Source organism: Crassostrea angulata, chromosome 4 (assembly GCF_025612915.1).
Source record: "Crassostrea angulata isolate pt1a10 chromosome 4, ASM2561291v2, whole genome shotgun sequence".
Classification (NCBI taxonomy): domain Eukaryota; kingdom Metazoa; phylum Mollusca; class Bivalvia; order Ostreida; family Ostreidae; genus Magallana; species Magallana angulata.
Window position 1 is genome coordinate 25316080 of NC_069114.1, and position 23263 is coordinate 25339342.

General features: G+C 33.4%; 3 protein-coding genes across 5 annotated transcripts; 2 read left to right on the forward strand and 1 right to left on the reverse strand.

Annotated features, from left to right (window-relative positions):
- Positions 1 to 154: 154 nt before the first annotated feature.
- On the reverse strand, positions 155 to 8035 carry LOC128181768 (cysteine protease ATG4B-like). The gene is made up of 12 exons (XM_052850286.1): positions 7949 to 8035; positions 6467 to 6574; positions 6006 to 6077; positions 5725 to 5823; positions 5357 to 5455; positions 4999 to 5071; positions 4828 to 4907; positions 4068 to 4300; positions 3573 to 3651; positions 3235 to 3374; positions 2312 to 2474; positions 155 to 1525 (listed from the first exon to the last, which is right to left on the reverse strand). The coding sequence occupies exons 1-12, from the start codon at positions 7965 to 7967 to the stop codon at positions 1473 to 1475; spliced, it is 1218 nt and encodes a 405-aa protein (XP_052706246.1). The 5' UTR covers positions 7968 to 8035; the 3' UTR covers positions 155 to 1472.
- Positions 8036 to 8152: 117 nt separating this feature from the next.
- LOC128182558 (uncharacterized) lies at positions 8153 to 13723 on the forward strand. Of its 2 annotated transcripts, none has more exons than XM_052851273.1 (5): positions 8153 to 8191; positions 9411 to 9561; positions 10055 to 10281; positions 11454 to 11517; positions 11966 to 13723. In XM_052851273.1, the coding sequence occupies exons 2-5, from the start codon at positions 9411 to 9413 to the stop codon at positions 12136 to 12138; spliced, it is 615 nt and encodes a 204-aa protein (XP_052707233.1). In that variant the 5' UTR covers positions 8153 to 8191; the 3' UTR covers positions 12139 to 13723. The 2 variants fall into 2 exon arrangements, with proteins under 2 accessions (XP_052707233.1, XP_052707232.1); XM_052851272.1 differs by lacking the exon at positions 8153 to 8191 and adding an exon at positions 8295 to 8422.
- Positions 13724 to 17993: 4270 nt separating this feature from the next.
- On the forward strand, positions 17994 to 21314 carry LOC128180676 (paramyosin-like). 2 transcript variants are annotated; one of them, XM_052848810.1, is made up of 3 exons: positions 17994 to 18134; positions 19785 to 20210; positions 20256 to 21314. In XM_052848810.1, exons 2-3 carry the CDS (start codon positions 19879 to 19881, stop codon positions 21076 to 21078), a joined length of 1155 nt encoding a protein of 384 aa, XP_052704770.1. In that variant the 5' UTR covers positions 17994 to 18134; positions 19785 to 19878; the 3' UTR covers positions 21079 to 21314. The 2 variants fall into 2 exon arrangements, with proteins under 2 accessions (XP_052704770.1, XP_052704769.1); XM_052848809.1 differs by having other exon boundaries at positions 19785 to 21312.
- Positions 21315 to 23263: the final 1949 nt, after the last annotated feature.

Consider the following 23263-nt stretch of genomic DNA (forward strand, 5'->3'; position numbering starts at 1 on the left):
CAATTCAAATGCGTTATAGTTTTCCGTTGTCACTCAGTAAGACAACAAAATCTCTCGGTATATATACCAGGTACTTTTAATGAAAACTGCATGCCTATTCATTTTTATTACGAAAGCAATAGAGAGACCCCAAATATTGACAGCCAACAATGTATCTGTATTTTAATACTTTATTTTAACTACAATATCTTGAACGTAAACATTTTACAATACAAAGCAATAAAATGTGTTCGACAAGGGAACACATTTAACATAATAATAAATTTAAACTTTTTTTTATATCAAAATTACATGTACATGTAGTTGTCAGTTGGATTCCATTAGACCTTACTTTCTCTCTGATGTGATTGATGCACGGAAGTTCAACCCTTCTAAAAAGCCAAAATACATTTGCAAGATTAGTATTAAAATTAATCCATTTTCTAAGATCGTACTTATCATCTACAAACGTGTCAAAAAAGATTATTAAAAAAAATCCATTTCCATTAATACTCTATAACGATTTTAACTGTTTAATTTTTTTATGCATATTAAGGGTACACGAGTAAGCGGTTTGCATACATTTTTTTATAATTCATACCGGGATCGTATAAATGTATGTACATTTTTATCGTATTCAGAAAATAAGTTCTTTATTCTAATACGAAAGTCAACACATTGAGCACATTCATTCCGTAACAAATATACGCACCAAAATGTAACATAAAAAGTACAGCAAGAGAGAAGTGAATTTTCAATAGATCTAGAGCCTTTCCTTTTCCCCCTTAAAACCTATCAAAGAAATTTGGATTTGCCTTGTACATTAAGCTCATTGTACATTGAATAACATTAAAATGCCAATTTTTACATTACCTTAATTTTAAAAATTTACAAAAGAAATCAATGAGTAATTCATGCCATTGGATGCATACAGTGTACATGTACAAGTGGTCCATTTTCTGACCCTGGAGACAGCTCATTTTGAAAATATGTGGGAAAAACTTAGAGAGTGAACTTAGAGGCCTTTACACAGCACAGCTCACTAGCTCTGATTAGCCCATTGCACAAAAAATGTGTATGCATGTTAAAATAACATATTAGGGTACATTATTATAACCAGGTTAAAAAGTTTACTGTTTTCTTGTTTTTTCTTTTGGGCATGCATATCATTTTAGTTATACAATTATACATTATACAAAAATAGTGTTTTTCATGGAACTCATTCTTATCTAAAGGACCACTTCTTTGTGGAAGTATAAATTTCTTAATACATCTATATTTTGAAAAAAATGGAAACCCAAAATTAAAACATTTATAGCAAAAACACTTGTTCAAATAATAATAAATATCACATTTGAAGCATAGTTTTCACATATGGAAAATTTAGTATTTCTGCTTCATCTTCTGTTTTGACATGACATATGGATTTGTGACCCCCAATATCACAATTCAGGGCAGCTCTCTGACACTTAGAATCAATATCTTCCTCGCTATCATACAAGTTCAAACTCTTCGTCTGTATCCTGTCCTCCGGTCATTGTTACTCCTGAAGAGAAATACATGTATATTCTGTAAATTCCTAATTAAAAGCAACAAATTAATATCCACGTTAAATCGCGAGAAGCAGATCTCTTGGATTTTAAAATCTCGCTTTTATTTTTTGAAGGCATGTAAACTATTAAAAATAAGGTGGTACGGGACACCTGTCAATATTTATGCGGATAAAAGTAATTAAAACTGAAACATCGTTTTAAATTTTTGTAATTTTACAATATTTGACATAAAAATATGTTTAAACATTTTTGGAAAGGTAAAACCTATAAAAGCCATAGCGGGATTTGAACTCATAAGTTACAGATTCGTAGTTAATATTCTAAACCTTTGCGCTACACTGTTAGGTAACTATTTTGGGAAAGAAAACGTTATATATAAAGTATAAAATTATACTTGATTTTTTTTGTTTATTTGAACAAAGGTACGTCATAATATGGAGGTGTCCCATACCACCTTAGAATAAAAATCTGGCATTCACGATTTCATAATCTCACGATTCAATGAAAAACAGTTGAATTGCGGAATTAAGTTCTCACATAAAATAAGGAATCTACAGTACTACAAATTCAGGTTGTAACACCTTGTTTGACTTGCTAAGCAAATTCATTTAAATCAATTGTGTTTTATGACTAAAACTAACCTTAGCCTATTCAAAGAATTGAGGATACAAATTATACATGTGTACATCCACACTTTTATAGATTATTTTTCACATTACATTAGTTCTACTCTTGACCAACGGTGCTGAACAGGAAGAATATATTCAATTGTTACTCACCACTGGCACTGGTGGTCTGTCCAGTGTAAGATTCGTAGGGCGGCCAGTGAGGGGGTCTGTCCTTATACAGCTCGAACATGGGGGTCTTACTGGAGCCAACCACAAACTTCTGAACACTTTGTGTAAGGTCGTCAAACTCTTTCTCTGTCCCACAGTAAAATCCCTACAGAACAAGAGGTCACATGGCTTACCTGAGCACACATGTCTTATATTTTAACAAAAAAACAAGCATTTCTTCATGAAATACAACACAATTGCAGTCCACAGATAGATAGAGAAGACACCAGACAAAATGTGCATGGTCAGAAAAGCTTAGGAGTGTCCTGCTGTATTGTTATAAAGGAGGAAGTACCTCTGCTGAATTGTTAAGTAGATACATATTTAAGATTTCCAAATATATCAGAACACAGTGTGATTTCATTAATTTTCATGGGCATCCATTTTTTGAAGTTTTGTAAGAAGAAAAAATATTTGAAGGTATATTGTATACATTGTAATTTTTGTCCAGTGTAACTTTCTCTCTTCTCCACTTGCAAGCAGTTTTGTTCCATCTTGAATTGCCCATACACAGCTATGTTTTAAGAGAGATAATTTTGAAACATTGGAATTCGCCCAGTCTTATATTTACCCGCTGACGAGGGCGAAAGGAGCGAAAATAAAATGGGGGCTAATGTTTCCCTGTTTACAGTAATCATATTATGTGGAAAATTCCTCTACCAATACCTATTGTTGTTATGTTTTCTACTCTTTGTTGAACATTTGATTGTGGGTCTTGTAAACCATGAAATCCATGAAAGTTGGTGCTCATCAAAATAAATGAAACCACAGAACATTGTCACATAGTCATATACATATAATACTGTCATTCATAATGATTCAAATTTGGAGATTTATATAATACAGTTTGGAACATCATGCATTACCAATGCTATAGAGGGATCTAGTTCCATAACATTCATTGTAGAGGGATATGGACAATGGTAGCTCTCATCTGAGAAATTTGGACTGTCATGGTCTTCACAAAGTTGCGTAGTATGTGGGTCAAGGTATATCAATTTATCACCTGGAATTAAAAAAAATAGAAGAAAAATTCTTGAATTTCAATGTCACTGCATTAATTTCCAGGTTTAACGTTTACTTCATAAATTAATTTCTGTACTGTACTTTATGTCCTGTGATTGGAATAGCTGTTGAAATGGATTGCTTATTTTAAAAGAACAGCAGGAAGAAATCCATAAGGTGTCTGATTAAAATTACTCACTCATGTAGCCTACGAACCAGTGGGCGTGGTTTGGTTTGCCGCCTATGATGCCAACACTTTGGGGAAAACTTAAACATGCCTGAAAGCAAAAAAACATTTACATTATTTTTTTTACACTTGTTTTTATAAAATATTAAACACCAACATCAACACCCTCAATAACATGACCTGCTTGAAAATTTCAAAGAAGATTGTACTGTTGACATTAAATTATACAGTATACAGGAAAATTTTCATCCCCATTTTATTTTGCCCCTTTTTGCCCTTGTTGACAGCAGACAAATTATAGACTGGGCGAATGCATAACAATTTTTAAATTACTGTGTTTATAAGGAAGAGAATTCATTATGTATTCCATCGTCTGACCGAATTTAAGATTGGTTGAAACTAATTGCAAGTGTAGAAGGACAAAAAAAATCCACTGGGAGAAAATCATCCTTTATAAACTAAAAGAAATAGTAAGGAAAGTTTCAATATAACTCTACATGTTTATACCTTTAAACTTTGCACATAAACTGAATTTATTTCTGTTAAACCAAGTCTTAATGGAATCACAAGTAAAAGTGGTTTCCAACTTTTGACATCCACTGTATTTTGTTTGTTTTTATCCTGCTTTGAGGAATCTTGACTAGATTTTTTGCTTCTCCCTGTAGCAGCAGATTCGTGTTTTAATTGTCTAACTCCTATTATATCACAGGTACTTTTCCCATCTTCTTTACAGACACTCTCTGAAAAACAGCATTTAAAGTCCTCTATCAGTCCGTATAGAAGAAAATTTGTATATTAAAGCTTGTAAATTCAAATGTTCCTTGCAAATTTAGACATATTGAAATTGATAAAAGTATTCTACACAATTTACAATAAATTGATATATACATGTATTTATGTACATTTGTTCTTTCAACGAATACAGCAAAATACAGTTACAGTGAACATGCTTCATATAAAGGAATTCATGATTACAACGAAATAAGATTCATTTCCCCTACATAGTCTTAAAAGCATGTGTTAAAAAACTTACTAGATTTTACACAGTTACAGTGAAAATGCTTATAAAGAATTCATGATTACAACGAAATCAGTTTCATTCCCCCTATAAACATAGTCTAATAAAAGTATAAATTTATAAACTTACTACGGTATATTTTACAAATTACGTTTAATATAACCTCGATTCGTTTTTATACTGATACTTATCTATAGGTGCATTTCACTGTATTTTGATGTGTTGATTGTTACTGAGAACACAACTAACTGATGTCATTCTCTATGACAGTGTTGTCCATGGCTATGTGGATTACAATGGAACTCCACTCATCATATACTGCTAACTTCCTGTGATAAAACAAAAGGAACAAGAATCAGGGACCGCCTTGCATAATAGTGTTCACACAGAGTAAAATCTTTGTGTTCTGATGGGTCTTACTTCAATACTTGAGCGACGGTGTTTGGTCCAAACCAAGATCCCACCGGTTTCCCTTCAGAGACTCCCATTGAAGCTGTTAAAAAAAAGCATGTCATGTTAAACAATGATTGCCAATATGTGAATATAATAATTACAAAACTTAATAAAACATTTAGACTATTGACCTTTTTTAACCTGACAATGACAGACATATATATGCAAAAAAAATGTCCTCTTCTTCAAAGAGGTGCATAAAAACAACAGTTATGATACTTGCTATTACACATATAAAATACACTGTATGCATATATACCTCCGTATTTGTATTAATTACTGTATCAGAATAGAAAATTCTTCTCAGTTGACTTCCTGTATATACCTATTTGCTGTATGGAGTAATTTGCACTCTTTTTGTCCGCAAACATTTGTAGAATTCTCTTATAAGTCTGGTCTTGGCAATTCTTATTCCACTTCCAATCTACAATAGATACAACACATCAATAGAAATTATTGTCTCAAAGGTTCAACAATATAATCCATAAAAGATTAGATTGCAAGTTTTTCGTTGCAAAAATGAAATCAATCTGGAAAATATGAAAATAGGGCTTCTTTGAAAACAACAATTTTTCCTAAACTTGTGGGTGCAAATGCGATAAAACTTAAAATTAACTTTGAACAGCTTTTATATGTTAAAATAACCTACTAGGTAAATTGATAGAAAGCATAGGTCACGTTATAATGACAAACCTCTCCCCAGGTGTCTGACCACCAGGGCCTGAGCCAGCATCATCTGACCGCATCGTAACATACATCCCCAGCCCCCATCACAGGTCGGCCCAGTCCCTCCTGTATAAACAACAGGTTACAGGTAAAGACCTTGTATTTCTTTTTTATAAAGAGATGGAAATTTATTATATAAAAATAAAAAATAAAAGCCTTGTCTTGACACATGATAGACAAATACTTAAACTGATGAATATATAGCCTTAAATCTGTCATCATGAGAAATTTTGTATTTCTGTATATACCTATAGCAGGAAAGTTCTTTCTGTATGTGCACCAGATTTTGGACAAAAAGTCCCCTTTTAATTCATCTCTATCTGCAAAAAATGGAAATAGAGTAACTTCAATGATACATGTATGATATTATAACTTCTCATTTCAACAAACTTTATAATAAATTTTCATCCAGAGATAGGCCTAATTATAATTTTCCACTTCTAATCCCCTTGGCCAATATCAATTACACTTGAGCCATAGACCCTGGGGCTGGTTATTTCTGACTCGGGATGATTTGAGGTGCAATATGAGAAAGGGTATACCGATACAAGTGCACTCACTACATGATATCACAAGCTGTTTATTACCACAAATACTGTATCTTACAGCTATACTGTCATAGGTACTGCATGTACAGTAGTATTGGTACATATCCACATTAGCCAGCAAATATTACCATGTTAACATCATGTCACAGATTGCAGCTTACCATACAATGCACTGTACTTGATCCCCAGGAGGTAAACAGGTTCTTCTGTCAGGGGAAAGTCAACATACCCCAGGGCAGCACTTTCATAGGTCACCATGCAAGTACCTACTGTTAAAAAACAATCAATGACTTAATTCACTTCATCTTTAAAAAGAAGCAGGAATAATTAAACTAAAGAGATTATCATTAACAAGTCTCACATACAAATTGATTTATTTCGACATCCTCTCTTTTAGCTTCCTTCTCTTTACACTAATGAAATAATCAAAATTGTTTTATGACAATGTAAACTTCCTTCAATTTCTTTTATATTATGAAAGAGACAATAATTGAATCAGTCTAATTCCAAGGTTTCTTTGTGCCTTCACACAAATTTAAGGCAAGGAATGTAACAAAAAGCTTTGACATTCTGAATGTATGGATCTAAGTTGGTTCCATGTAGAAAATTGTGTGAGAGAGAGAGAGTGTGGGAGGGAGGAGAGAGAGTAATTGAATACTCAATTACCATACAAGTACATGTAGTTTATTTTCAATTCATTTCCCTTTTGAAATTATTATGTTTTAATAGCTAAAAACTGATTCAGAAAATAGACCAGAAGCAGGAAAAGCTGTTTACAAACCGAATCCATCTCTGTTTTAAAAAATTTGCAACTTAATATAAAATGAGTGTTTACAATGTTATCAATTTAAAAAAAAGATGAAATCTTAAATCATCAGAATGATATTGGACCAACTCCAGTGTCAATGGACATCAGCTAGTCTTTGGTGTCGACTGCATGGCATGTACATGTACAGTGTATATTTGCAGTTGCTTCTACTATTTATGCGCAAGATTATAAAAATGATCACAAAATTTGATGGTATATGCAAATCATGATTTATATCCATAATTTGTGTAATTATTCGACAGTTGTGTATTTTTCATCCTCTTGCCAAGGACCAGGGAGGGAAATAAATTATATACGTGTATTATCCCTGTAAACAAAACAAGGAGCTAGGATCCTAGATGAATGTTTTACAAATCATTTCGTGCTGTAAATAAACTCTACATTGATATCATGTCATTATAAACTGTTCTATCCACCTTCATTAGCATTAATATGGTTTATAGAGCTGAGAGCTTTTAATCATATTATATAATATATATCATATGTTTATACACATGATAAAATACCACTTCATCTTGATTAGGTTTAACATGGTAATATAAGTCAACACAAAATGTGAAGCCAGTTAACTGTAACGTGCGAAAAAGTTGATAAATGTTTTGTAAACACTAGACAAGAAGCACGCAGGGACATATATTCATTATGTACATTTGAAGAGTACAAATTATACAGGTAACGTTCAGCCTAAAAATAAACGGTTAGAGTATATTTTCGAAGGAAGAGTATTTTTTGGAATTGTAAACAGCAGGTAAAGTGAACTATGATTATGCCTGTCTTACAAAATCAGAGCTAGTTGTTAAAGAATTTAGCCTACCATCATTTGTCATGTCCATTTTGACATAGCCCTCTCAACCTTCTGTGTCAGATGTCCATTGATATTGATCTAATGAAAAGTCTGAAGGATATCTGAAAGGATGTCAACAATAAACTGGTAGTTGGTCGTATTCGTCCTACTATGATAAATCTAGAGAAAGCCGAAAGCTGGAGACCAGTTTACATACCCCAATCGATAAACTTATTACGCTATTCTACTTCGTTTTCATTACAGAATATAGAGGTAATTTGTTTATTTAAAATTGTTTATTGTATGTTTTATCTCGAAATCTGCAAGTTGTTTATATAATATGGATATGTAAAGGTTTTGAAATTCTTAAATTATCTCCCTTTACAACTCTTCAGCATCTTTCCAAAATTCCTCAATAATTTCCCGCCGAAAATAAGGAAACCTAATGCTGGTTCTGAAGCTGGGATCAACAGAACACGTTTGAGCTTTTTAGTTTGTTTAACGGTATTGAAATATGGAAATTGTAGATGAGGAAAACACATGAAAACTGAAACTTGATCTCGATCCATACAATCAATATTGAGTATAGTATTTATCAAGGCCATGCAAAAACTAAAAAGCAAAATAAGTTGTTTCCCTTGGCTGAGTCAACCCATGATGATGCTCAAAGACAGAGTAAACATCTTTTTTATTATATGCTGCCAAACCACAGGTGCTTGAATCTCAATGATTAAGATTCTAAACAATGTTTAATGTATTGCATTAAGTCTTAAGATTATAAATTAAGGTATTGCAAGTTGAGAGAAGTTAATTGAATCATTCATATAATCAATATTGTACATGAGCAGGTTACACAAATTTAGTATTAGGTCCTCTTTGCAATGACCAATGACCATGTTGACAAAATTACCAGATAGAAACTTTTGACTTCCTTATTAAGGCAACTGATTCCAGGTCTCCTCACAAGTGAAGGGAGTATAATTATATAAACTTGACCTCCTACATGTGTACACATGTAAATCTCCAAAGTTTAACTATGATTAAGCCACATCATTTAAATATGATGAATTATATCTGTTTGAACCATTTTAACAAGAGCTTGGACTCTGGGTAGTTGTGTCAAATTGTGTTGTGATGTTGGCCTATCTATTTCATTACTGCATGGCCACTTATATAGCCAGCTGCCATGCATGGCTCTTTGAAATCAACACGACTTGGCTGGCTTTTGAGCTAAAACTATGCAATCCAGTTATATTTTACTTGAAACAAGCGTCATTTTTAACTTTGTATGATGCAACAAATAGATAGCACATCCTACCAAAAGTCCAAGGTCTTGTTAAAATGGTTCTATTTAAAAAACATGTACATATTTAATTCTCAATCCAGCTGGCCTTTGTAAATCCAATATTTGCATTGCCAGATAATGTGGTACGTAACCAAACCCATTATGTAAAATGAGTATTTACAGATAATTTTGTATTCCGACAATTAGATGCAGGCTGGTAAAGGTCGTGGTAGAGGAGTACTAGCCCTCCAGAACTGTAGAACTCCTCTGCGGAGACCCAAGGCATTCCAGATAGAGACCAGCAGTGTTCATTGTGACTTTGATACAATCACATCACCTGAAATCAAGTATACGTCATGTAAGTCCTTGCAAATCACAGACCTATTTTAAAACCCTTACGATTATGTGCTATTTCTTGTGGATTTTTGTGTCCTTATAAATTTTAAGTTTTGGTTTTTAATACTGATAAATGCTGAAAACATTAAAATGATACTGACCTTCATAATTCCACCATAATTTGTACCGTAATAATGTACAATCATGATGTAATACGGTAATTAGAAATTTTTATATGCATAATAAATATTCCTTATAGGGAGTTATGTGTTAAGTCTTTTACAGTGTATTATTTGGGTATAAAGTCAAAAATTGACAGTTAACCACATTACTTTGATAATTAACAGTAATTAAACCATTACATTGATATTTGATAAATACAGTACTGTAGGTATATGACTTCTAAAGTACACAAATACGAGAATTTAGTCCCATGTTTACTCTCGAAACAAACTTCAAATACAGACAACCAATGTAAGTACAAGTTATTTTCATGGAAAATTTTGAATTCTCAGCCTGGGCCGACTGTGGGACAGAAAGTGAGGATAGTTTCATGGAGGGTCAGAGACTAATGGTCAAGTTCACCTATAATGCCAACCCAGACTCGCCCCTGGAGGAGCCAGAGCTCTCAGTCAGACAGAAAGACAACGTGGAGTTCATAAACTATAACCCCCAGAACAAGATGTGGTGTAAAGTTCAGATGGGGAACAACAAGGGCTATGTTCCTACTTCATATGTGATGGTGAGTTTTGTTGCAAACATGTTTTAGAAATTGTAATTACGTTGTAAACACAATTTTTTAGTGCATCATTTTTTTTTTTTTAAACAATAGAGTGCATTTAAATGTGATATTCTTTTTAAGGCGTCGAGCTAATGCTCGGCAGCCTTCTAGCGATCGTCTGGATTGGCAATCGTCCAAAAATTCATGCACTGCACCGCCTTTTTGATGCGCATAAAGAAATAAGTTCCTTGAAGTATTAAACGTATTACAAGATTTGTATTCCTTTTATTCAACTGAATTGTGTACAAGAAACCCAACTTTGCCTCCCTGGTTATTGACAACTCATTGCATTAGTATAAATTTGCTTAATCAAGAAATGGCGGATGAATACAATAAGGTGCAATGTAAACATTCACTTAAATATTATTTAAGTTTATCGCTTACATTTTGATTGGATACTGTGCCCGATAGAAATAAAATTTAATATGTAAATGTATTTGTTATCGGGCATGGTCTTCAAAATAATTGTAAGCGATAAACTTATCTAGAGATTTTGTTGCAATAAATAAACACGATAATGCAGTTGGTTTGGTCGAGCATTTTAGATAGCACGTGTTGTGGATTTGTTTGTAAACAACCATAGCATAGGTAATCTTGTTTCAAACGGGAATTGAAATAAATAAAAGTATGTTTTAATATTATAATTATGGACACACTGTTAATGTATTCAAATTATGAGCCTGTGAAATGTGCAAAGACTTTTTAAAGCAGAAAGAAAATAAATTTTTTTTAACTTTGAAATTTCTTCGATTTTTGTAACCATGATAAGTTATTGTATTATAAACTCATCACTACATATTTTATAACGAAATATACTGATTATTGTTATTGAAACAGCACAAAACGTAATTCATTTCCTTTTTTATTCTAATATTATTTGATAAACGACTATATATATTAGTACAGAATTTCAAATTATTGATATCATTCTATATAAAAGAAAATGTCAGCTTGACGCCTTTGTGGCCGTTCCGGCCTTTGATTTAACTATGTAATTGGATACTTTTGTGTGAGTAAAGGGATTTTCCAAAATTATTTCATTAAATAAATGGAAATTGTGATTTATCTGATTTGTTATTTTTGACAGTTGTCGGATAAAACGAGTAAATGTTGTTAATTTATCCCACATTTAGTCTCTAGAAGGGAACGACAAGTTGCCATGGCTGAAGACACCAACTGAGATTCCACAGGAGAAAGGTACTCGTAGATGATAACTCTTTAATCTGAGAGAGAGAGAGAGAGAGAATTTAAAGTTACATGTATGATGTTTGAAGAAATGAATTATTTCCCTTTTGAATGGTAATCTTAGCAATGGTTGATATGTAGTGCAAGTTTTTTGTTACATCATTATTTTTTTGGGGTGAAAAACACTAGCTCTATGTCAACCTGAATTTTCCTTTAGTGCTACAGATCTGCAGCCAGGCTCTTCATTGATAAGATTCCATTCATTTCGTTTTGATGTATATCAAATTGTTTGTTTTAACCCATGTTCTTGATCATTCATCTGATGCTCTGTGGAAATAGCATCCTAGTTGTGGTCCAGTTGTTTGTATTCCTGAACTTGTCATTCAGCTGTCCTTTAAAATTTTAGAAGAACAGAATATCATAATCATAATCTTCATAAGATGTCATCTGTCTTTTACAGTTGAATACAAGCCATACAAGTCTGCCTACGCTAGAGACACGCCCAGTGAGCCTGCCCCAGCCACAAGCTACCGATGCGATGTGTGCTGTAAGGATTTCAACGGCCCACAGCCCTACGCCATGCACATGAAGAGTAAGGCGCACAAGGAAGAATTGGAGGCTCAGGAGGGGTAGAGGGGACCTCAAAGAGGGGGCAGTAATTAATGTGATAGAAATGAGATTATAAATGTACATGTAAGCACATACTGGAATTTTAAAAAAAAAGCAATCGGTTTTAGAGATGAAGTCTCAGGTAGATTCTCAGGTGTAGCAGCATGAGCAATATATCATTTCATGTTTTGAGAGGGCTTATTTTAGATAGTGTACTTATTATAGGATAAACAAAAATTCTGCTCATCATGAGTCATGAAGATGATGTTTTTGGTTTTAATGGTTTTTTTTTTTTGGAACCAGGTACTTAATTTCTTAAATGAATTGAAAAGGTTAGAGAATACAGTGTTTTCAGACACTATGTGTTGTTAGTACATGTGTATGTATGTGTAAACAAGAGAGAGGTTGTGAATCCTAATGTGTACACAGATTATTTCTAGTCCAAATTGATCCAAAATGGTGGTCGACTTTTGCTTGTAAAAAGTTTTTTCAGTAGTTTGTATTTTGTATAACAGTGATTTGAATGCTGCATTCAGTTAATACCAAATATATCAAAATATCATTGTACAGGGGTTCTGCTTGTGTGTCAGTTGTCAGAAGAGTAAAGGGAATTATCTAAGTTTGTTTACTTGTCAATTGTCTCCCCTTTCTTGATCTTGGTATTGTCTCATTTAATTGTTTTTGGTTGAAACTATGTCTGTTTTTTCTTAAACATCTATCAAGTAAATCAAACGGAACAAAAATGAACAAGCATGTTGATCTCTCAAGCTGTGGAGATTTGCTTGAAAATGTAGATCTCTTTATCAAAGAACCTGTCAACCAGTTCACTACAACTGTGATATTTAATATACATGTATGTCCATAAGTAAGGCAGTTCAAGACACACTCACATGAAGTAGTAAATAGTTGTGCTTAAAATAATCCTATGGTCGGATATTGTGAGTAAATCAGGACTTACCTGTCTCGTAGTTCTGTAGACAATTTATTTTTACTGTTTATACATCAATAAACTCTTGCACAAAAAAGTTAATAAATACCATCTTGATCAAAGATGATTAATTTTTGTGGAAGAAAATTTGCCTTCACATTGTCAGATTTTGCAGGTGCTACGATTGTATATGTATTTTTATTGCAAAATTATACCACTGGAAATTGTAATTTTATAATGCAGGTATTCTTCATTAAAACAATGATGTTTTTGTATACATTCCATTCATTGATAAAAAATATTTTCATTTCAAGTTGTCAAATTTTGCAAACTTGTTGGATTTTTGGAATTTTCTTCGTTGATGTATTGGGAATTTTTTTTTTTGGGGTGTTTTTTGTTTTTGTTTTGCTTTTTCTACATATTTTGTTTTGTTTAAAAGGTAGAGAAAGATAAATTGTTGGTTTTAGCAGACAGTGCTATGTGTTGTTTTATATTGTTTAATTTTTAGATAGAATATACAAGGTGTGTATATATATTTTTGCTTATTTTCTTTTTTTTTTTACAGTACTTTTCTACATGCAATGATTATCATGAAATTGTTGTAGTAGTTCAATAGAATTCATTTTTCTTGTTTGTATAGTTTTCAATGAAAAAGAATAAGTAAATTTGAAATTTTACGTTTAGGAGTCTTATTTTCTTGATTCAGACTAGGTTCGAATATTATGAGTGCTTTTTGGGAGTTGATTTTAAACAACTCTCTTATGCAGTTACTCTGACAAACCGAAAGTGAAACAGTGTTTGGAACAAAGCACAAATCATCGCCGCTGACAAAATTTAGTTCTTGAAAATAATTGATAAATTCGAAATAATGTAAGCTAAAGCTTTTTTTTCAAGGAAACTTATTTATAAATACCTTGAAAGTAGCCAGATTTTAAATGGTACAAACAATTTAGATATTTTTTGTAGTCGTATATATTCTTACGCCAGAGTTCGATATGGTCACGTTCAACTCGACGCTCGGCTGTCTCCGTAAATCTCCGACAAGCAGACAGTCGCTTGCTTGTCGGAGATTAACGGCGACAGCCGAGCGTTTGGTTGAACGAGACGAGAGTTCAATATTGCTTGGATCCCTAAATTTCCCAGAAATATATCTATCACTGATACATAGTTTGATTGATTTAAATTAATTATATCTTTAAATATTATTTAACATGATTCATATGGGGTTTTATCAACATTCTTGTGTCGAAAAAGTCCGAAAATTCATATTATAAAAATGTGCGTATTTCAATAACAGATTAGAAACTACCTGTACTTGTCATGCAAAATAACATATCATTGAATTTTAAATAAACGTCGATAAAATCAACTCCCGTCAGTTCTTCGGTACTTTGATTACATATGGCTGTGAACTATATGCATGTGTCCGATCTTTGGAAACATTGTCGCCCTCCACTTTTTGCTAAGGAAAAGCAGTAATGATTTAAAGTCTCTTTTAAATACAATAAACTGTATTTTTGTGTGCCTTGTTGTTTGGGAAATTTAAACAAACCGACCGAAAGTTTCTTTAACTTCGTGATCATTTATTTTTGGACTAATTAAAAATTTAACTTCAAAAAGAAAAAAAAATCCTGGTGGAGAGTGTATTTTAAACCCGTCGCCGATTCTTTGTAATGAATAGAATATATATAGAATTAACGTGATAGTGGAATTATTGTTGTGGAAATAATTGTAGTGTTTATTTAACCCAACAACTTGGTTACCCATTTCTACGCATAATATTGATACATTTTTGCACTACGTTTTGAAGCATTGTAGTGGCAATGCTCGAGAAAGAGCTCAATGTCACACATAATATTCAATATCAGTGTTTGGCGATACACATGTTTACAATTGATCAATTAGTAGGTGAAAAAAGGCTAAAAACTAGGCATTTTATGCCATTTTCCTTTTGAGCGCCCGACCTTGGAAACTTTTTGACATTGCATGCAAAACTAAGTGTACATGTACCTATTTTCAATCTCCTAGCCCCTGTGTTAAAAGAAAAACGTAGCTTAATAAGAGAACAGGGATGTGTCATGACCTTCGTTGTTAGATTGCAACGCATAATTTCAATCTTGCAAAAACAAAGTATTCTGTGCTACATGTTATAGTATCAGATAAAATGAATGTGTGAAATATTATGTACGTTCACTGTTTGCTTTTATTACTACAAAGATTGATGTTATGTTATGAATTCTCCTGCATTTGTCAGACTTTGCGAAAAAAAAAGTACCCTATACTCACCTCTCGATCGAAAGTGAAACCCCCACCTGCTTATGACACCAATAGTGCAATATGTACTGTAAAGAGCACATGTACTTCAATCGTTCAAATGAGGGTTCGCATCGCATCATCTATGCAGCAGACTGTTAACTTTTAATCAACTTCCACTCGAATGGAGAGGCATTTCACGCATACTACCATATTTAGTTATTTACTACAGTCGGTGAAAAATAACTGCTAATCTGCACTATATATGTTGCATATAAATTATAAACAATTCGATGATATATGTATTTCATGATTTTTTCAAAGCATCTATATTGATTCAAAAATTATTTTTGAACAATCAACACATTTTTAGGTCAACTGAACTCAGGTGACCTATTGCCATTGGTCTTTGCATTCCGTCGCCATGCGTCGTTCGTTGTCAATTTTACATTTTAATCTTCTTGAACACAACATACCCAATTGTTTCCATTTTTTAGTGTGAAGCATCTCTATGATAAGAGGAATATAAATTGTGAAATTCATGGCTCTACATCCCCGGGGGCCAAATATGAAAAAAGCCCAATTTAAAAAAAAAATCTCTACTGCCACACGTACAAAAAACTTATTCCATGAAGCCCTCCACCTGAATTGTGAAATTCATGGCTCCTGGTTTTTTGACTCTGCAAAGTAAAGTATGGGTTACCCGGTTACCGCGATACATGAAACCACTAGTTCGCTACAACACTGTAAGCAGCATAAACTTTATACTAGTACTGGCGGCAAGAAATTTGACTTCCGTTGCATGGTATTATGCAAGTGTTTTAATGCTTTACTAGGTTTAGAAAGTTTCCTACAAAAATAACAACAATAAATAATGAAATATTCATTCTATTTTATTTTCATAATGAAAATGGGAGGTTTTTTTAAAAGCAAATTTTGGCTGTTGCAGTTGTTACTATTAATGAATGGTCTTTACTCTTATTCGTGCAAACAAGACAAAGACTATTAATTAAAAAGAAAGAAATGAATAGTAGCCTTATGGCAACCTTTATTTTTTTTTTTACAAATTTTATGAAATTTTGCATGGTCACGGGGAAAAAAAACAAAGTTGTATTTTAAATAGTTAAAGTTTATAACAAAAATGTGAATAATTTGGAAAAAATTATTTGTCTTCTAAATAACCCATCAATCAAAATTATGGACACTAATACACACGCACCACCCCAATCGTGATGCTTGTCTCAATTGCCTAATTTAAACAATGTGCCTCTTTTTATTAATCATTTTCTGTAAAAGAGAACGTCAAGTGTCAAATAACTGGTTATTTTTAAGCTGGCTTTGTCATGATTTCTTTTTACTGGAATTATATACCTTTTTTTTTTAAAATCCCGCCGACGCATCGAGAAAGTCGTGTTTTTACGTGAATGAAGGTCAAATCGTTCACCCGTTATTTCAGGCGAGAGTTTACTCCTGACAAATATTCGTGCTCTATTTGTTTTGTCCAGTGCATAAAATGAATGTAAGTGCAAAACGCACTTTTTGGATTACTTTGATACAGAATTTCCTGAATATTTGACCATATAAACATTGATTAGATATGATTTATAACTATTAAATATATCAAAATCATGCTTTTATAGTTGAAAGTAAAACAATTTCTCCAAAGTTTTTCGTATTTATAATGCTCTAAATGTAACAAAAAGAACCCTGATATTAACGAAGGTTATTAAATATATCAAACATAAAAAATACGTGTATAAAAAGAAAAGAACAAACTTGCACACTATTTTGTATGATATGTTAAATTGTAAACGCCAACTGTACATTTTTTCCACGAAAAAAAAACCCAAAAAAAAAACAATCGTTATGGTCAATGCAAATTATATTTTTCTACTTTAAGCATTCAAATTAAACGCAATTAATTCAAAAATCTGTAAATGCAATGTTATCATCAAAAGTATATCAATGGCAGTTTTCCCCCTTAATATAACTGATTGATTTTAAACTTAATTTAAGATTCGTTAACAGAATCATGCATAAATGTAACTTTTTTTTTTGGGGGGGGGGGGCCATGCTGTAACGTCTCTACCCCTTTTACCACCCGACAAAAGAAAAAAGAAAAGCAACCCAAATCCTTAGACCGACACAATTATCTTCACACTAATATTGTTTGATATATGAGCTGTATGATTTAGAATTTTATTTTGCTGCAAAAACCGGCTAGTATGATAAGTCTGCATATGACTTAAACTTTTATGATAAATAAGACTTTAAAAAAAACATATAGCAGATCAATTTTTGTACAGGACGGCAATAATTCACTTTTGCTCCAATTAAGGCTTCTCAACGGCTTTTCCCACAGATATATAATGGCAAACAAATATTTAAAATCATGATATATTTTGTAATTTTAGTAGAAAACATTTTCGTAAAAAATATTTCTACATGAAAAGATTTTAACATAACACTAGTACTGTAACATCTCTGTTCATCAAATGTAAGTGACACTTTAGAGATTAACGTGATGTGCTAGAAAGAAATAAAGAGTATGTACACAAATCATCGACGCAAATTAGAGTGTGCGTCTTTTGAAAAGGGGTCTCACGCTTTTTCCCTGATTTTGCAATATACGGACCATGGTTTCTTTATCGTAACTGCACGATTTTTGCTCTAACTAGCGATCCCTTTGAAGAACTTTAAATTCTCAGTGAAGTCCAAGAGTATATAAGGAAACCCTGGGTAGGAATTCTTCAGAAGGTGAAGTAACTAAAGTCTCCACAAAATGAAATACTCGGTGTGTCTTCTGGTGGCTTTGGCTGGAGTGGCATTGGCCTATCCGGTAAGAATTATTTTTTTTTTGAAATATTGTTTGGCAAAATAGAAATGCAAAAGCCATGGACATTTTTGCAAACTAGATCAAATTGAAAATGTTTCAATGCGTTCATTCCCCTTCCCCCTAAAGTTGACTGTATCAAACCTAGCTCTTTTTTTTATTTGATTATAAAAATTGCTAAGAAAACTGTTGATTTTTTGATATATAAAATGGAAAAGAGGATAAACTTTTTAGAAATATTTCATGCAACAACCCTTTTTTTTTTCAATTTGCCAAATACAAGTTTACGTTGAATTATATAATAGTATCTATCTATACTACTATATTAAAATAATAGACTCGAATTTTTTAGCTTTAATGCCTATAAATCGGAAGAGTACTATCTTTTGTTTTATATATTCTAAACATAATTGATACTTGAAGATTACCAATTTATTTTTATTTTTTTTTCTCAATTAAGCTTCGCTAATTAATAATCAACGAAAATACCTCAAAAAATTCCGAAAATCATCTGAAATTTTTGGATTTTACAATATTGCGCATGCGCATTACATTCACGCTTAATCACGGGAGGCTCTTTATTTTATGTTTCCACAATATCACATTTGCATGGATAAACTCAGAGACGATAAAACAAATGCGTGTAAATTTTCATTGGAATTTTTTTCTGTTCATCAAAGAAAATACGGGAAATAAATCTAACACATTGCATTTACTATAAAAAAAAATCCCGAAAGTTTCAAATGTGTAAAAAAACGTTGTTGAAGAAATGTTTAATTCTGTAATCATAGAATTAAACTTTTCGAAGAAAGGTATTTACAGCTTCAAAATTATTTGTTATAAACAGTTTGACTGTTATTTTCATTGCAACGTTATTAATTTTCTCCAAAATCGTTTTGGGGCGATTCTGCAATTTTCTGCTACATTACGGGTATATGGGAGGCATTTTGACTGTGGCTAAGGCCTTTCCCAAGACACAGTTACATTATTCAAACTCAGCAGAGTGTAATGAAATCAACAATAAACGGTGTGTCGATGTATCTATTTCGTAAATGTCCGATATCATATGCTATGTCAACACGAGTCAAAATCTAGTTGATATAGAAACAAATTATGCATGTAACTAACCGTTAAACATAAAGAACTTCTTAATACACATAGTGGTATCTTGTCACCTTCAATTCGTTTCGGTCATCAACAAGTTGTCATATTGGGCGGTTTGACATTTTATCATTAAGTTGGTTATTTAGAATAAACCAACCTGCACTTGCTAGACTTATTGTCCCTTTTCCCTGACGATTTTCGTTAATATATCTTAAAAAATTCCTTGAAATTTTACAGTGAAATAGAATTTCAGAAAATTAACTGATTCTTACGATATGTCATCAAAATTGAGTCTTAATTGGTCACAGTAATCCAGGGGTTTTTTTTTACTTTGCAGGTATCCATATTTATTAGACATGAATCATATGATGTATAAAAATCAGAGAGAGAGAGAGAGAGAGAGAGAGAGAGAGAGAGAGAGAGAGAGAGAGAGAGAGAGAGAGAGAGAGATTTTCGTAAGCATTTATAAATGTGGTTTACTAGTGCATGATATTACCACTAACTTAAACCGGTTAAGGTATCTGATATATTTATGTTTTCCTACCATTGTAGACAAAGGAAAGGCGCCCCCCTCCTGCAAAGAACGGCGATGATCTAATTAAGAGACTAGAAGAAGTTCTAGATGATATAGAATTTGACAAAGAATATGACGGTTTCGAAAAACGCCCACCGCCCTCTGGTGGAGAAGATGGCTCCAGAGAAGGAAGACGCAGACCTAGACCAGAAAAAGACCAACAGGAGGCACCAGCTAAAAGGGAAGATACCGAACAAGCTGGAAGACGCAGACCAAAAGGCCCACCTCCGTCTGACGGAGAAGATGGCTCAGGAGAAAGAAGACGCCCACCTCCATCTGATGGAGAAGATGGCTCTGGAGAAGGAAGACGCGGGCCTCGACCAGAAGGAGACCAACAGGAGGCACCAGCTAAAAGGGAAGATACTGAACAAGCTGGAAGACGCAGACCAAAAGGCCCACCTCCATCTGATGGAGAAGATGTCTCAGGAGAAAGAAGACGCCCATCGCTTTCTGATGGAGAAGATGGCTCTGGAGAAGGAAGACGCGGGCCTCGACCAGAAGGAGATCAACAGGAGGCACCAGCTAAAAGGGAAGATACTGAACAAACTGGAAGACGCAGACCAAAAGGCCCACCTCCATCTGATGGAGAAGTTGGCTCTGGAGAAGGAAGACGCGGGCCTCGACCAGAAGGAGACCAACAGGAGGCACCAGCTAAAAGGGAAGATACTGAACAAGCTGGAAGACGCAGACCAAAAGGTCCACCTCCATCTGACGGAGAAGATGGCTCAGGAGAAAGAAGACGCCCATCGCTTTCTGATGGAGAAGATGGCTCTGGAGAAGGAAGACGCGGGCCTCGACCAGAAGGAGACCAACAGGAGGCACCAGCTAAAAGGGAAGATACTGAACAAACTGGAAGACGCAGACCAAAAAGCCCACCTCCATCTGATGGAGAAGATGGCTCTGGAGAAGGAAGACGCGGGCCTCGACCAGAAGGAGACCAACAGGAGGCACCAGCTAAAAGGGAAGATACTGAACAAGCTGGAAGACGCAGACCAAAAGGTCCACGTCCATCTGACGGAGAAGATGGCTCAGGAGAAAGAAGACGCCCACCGCCTTCTGATGGAGAAGATGGCTCTGGAGAAGGAAGACGCGGGCCTCGACCAGAAGGAGACCAACAGGAGGCACCAGCTAAAAGGGAAGATACCGAACAAGCTGGCGGACAGAGACAGAAACCACCAAAAGATTCGGGACGTCAGAAACCAGCAGGAGATGGCGATCGTCAAGGAAACCTGGATCGACTTGAGCGACTTCTGGAAAATTTGTTTTAAATGACGATATTTATATTCCATGCAATATCTACAGACACTTTGTTAAAGCTTTTGGAATTTCTGAATTTCTTGTTTATTGAATAAATTCTTTCTGCAGAGCAAAACGACATTTTATTTTATTGAACCTCCGCTGTGTATTTTAAGGCAATCACAGTTTCACTTCATTGTATTTTTATGTCAATATGCATGTATTATGAAAACCATAGCAATAATATACCACTTTTATTCTTCAGGCCTTAAGGTGGATCTCTACACCAAATAAGTGTAGGAGATTATTGTTCCATGCAATTTTTACTAATACTAGGCGAAGTATTCAACAATAATAAATCTCAAAGTACAATACTCTATTTTCTAGAGAATTTTTAAAATATCAGTCTGCTTCTGGAGTTGTATATCAAATACAGATTGTTTTGAATTGACATTTATTTTTTCTATGAAAATATAACGTCAATGTGTCTCCATAGACGCAGGAGTTCTAAGTATAGACTGGATTTTTCTTGTTCTAAAAATAGATTCAATGCCGACTGATAAAAATAGGGTTCGACAGCTGTTCTGACCGATTAAAAAGGCATTGTCCTGTTCTTGTATGCATATATTTTAAACAAAATGGCAGGAAGGACTTCATATTTATTGCTATTATATCTTTTGGCAACATTTTTATTCAGTTTCGGGCAGAAACAAGCTGGTTAAAAAAATGTTTGCATTCTTATCCTCAAATGTACAAGATGGCCACACGTCCCCCTTAAAATCCGTCACATATGTACTATCGTCTGTTGCTGATAATATGACAAAAATGTATTGCCAAAAGCAGGGAAACAGTATATTATTTAGATTTCCGGTTTTCCCGTACACAACAGCTGATAATCAATGTTAGTTGAAAGCTTTAACCACGAAGGAAATTAAAGTATTTTCTAAGGATTTTGGTGATGACATTCCTTCATGTATATCATTTCCCTCGTTAGAGGAGTTCAGTTAAACGGTGTATAGCTATTTTGTACACGACATAATGCTATCAATCCGGAACAAAGTGGCGTTTCAAACGGATGTCAGATATGTTGTGACGATGTAGCCTTCCAACTTAAGTGCAATAGATTTTTTTTTATTTTCACCGGATTTTCAGACGGTCTGTCAATGTCATGATACTGAAAGGTCGGCTCACTCGACAGACAAACAAGTTAACTAATCCAATTAACACTTTTCTTAATCTTAATTAATACCGTAATATCGCATAGAGAATGTTCTTCTAAATGAGGCAAACATCAGTTATGTTCTATTGAATTCTTGGATTCCATATGGTGTATATCAAATTCTGAATTCATTTAACGGTCACTTTTAACTTGATAGTCACTTTTAAAGGGATTTGAGATCAATTTTTTTTCCTGTTCTATGTTAAAAATGGTTAACTCGTGCTTTTTGAATGATTGACAAAAAAAATTTAATGTTAGAAGGAAGTCAAGTAACAAGCGAGATACAGAGATAAGAAATCAATCTGAATATGTAGACAAAGCTGTTTACAAGTCTGTTTACAAATAAATATAGACGCTTCGTACAGAAACCATTTCTTTGACAAAAATTACTACTGCCAAACAAGATGAAATGATTCAATGGGCTCAATGTATTCATAGATTATATCATCAACAACAAAACAAAAACAACATTTGATTGAAATTTATACCAATGTCACAAAAATGCTGTATCTTTCTTGTGACTCAATATTTGACTTTCAAACTTTGACAAATCATTAAAAATACCCATATTTAATGCTCAGGAAACTTAAAATGGAAAAATAAAATTTGAAAATTTTGATTTCAAATCGTGTCTAAGTCCCTTTTACTTGATCAGTTGATTTGAACAGCCATTCTCAACAAATTACTAGTACTGTGGTTTCATCAATATTCGTTGAATACCAGTTTTCGTGAATTTCGTTATTCAACTGATCCACGAAATTAAGTGCTCGTTGAAGTGCAATTTCTATTAATATTTTGTATTCATAGGGTCACGAATTTATGTATCCCTGAAACTGTGATTTTCAATTTATTCACGAAAATTGATACCCTTGAATATTAATGAAACGACAGAAGTCATCTCAGGTAGATTAAGTCATACTAAGACGCACCCATTTGGATTTGTTTGCAGTAGAGTTAGAGTCCACGATTCAAATAATGCTAAATTTGTTATATATTATATGA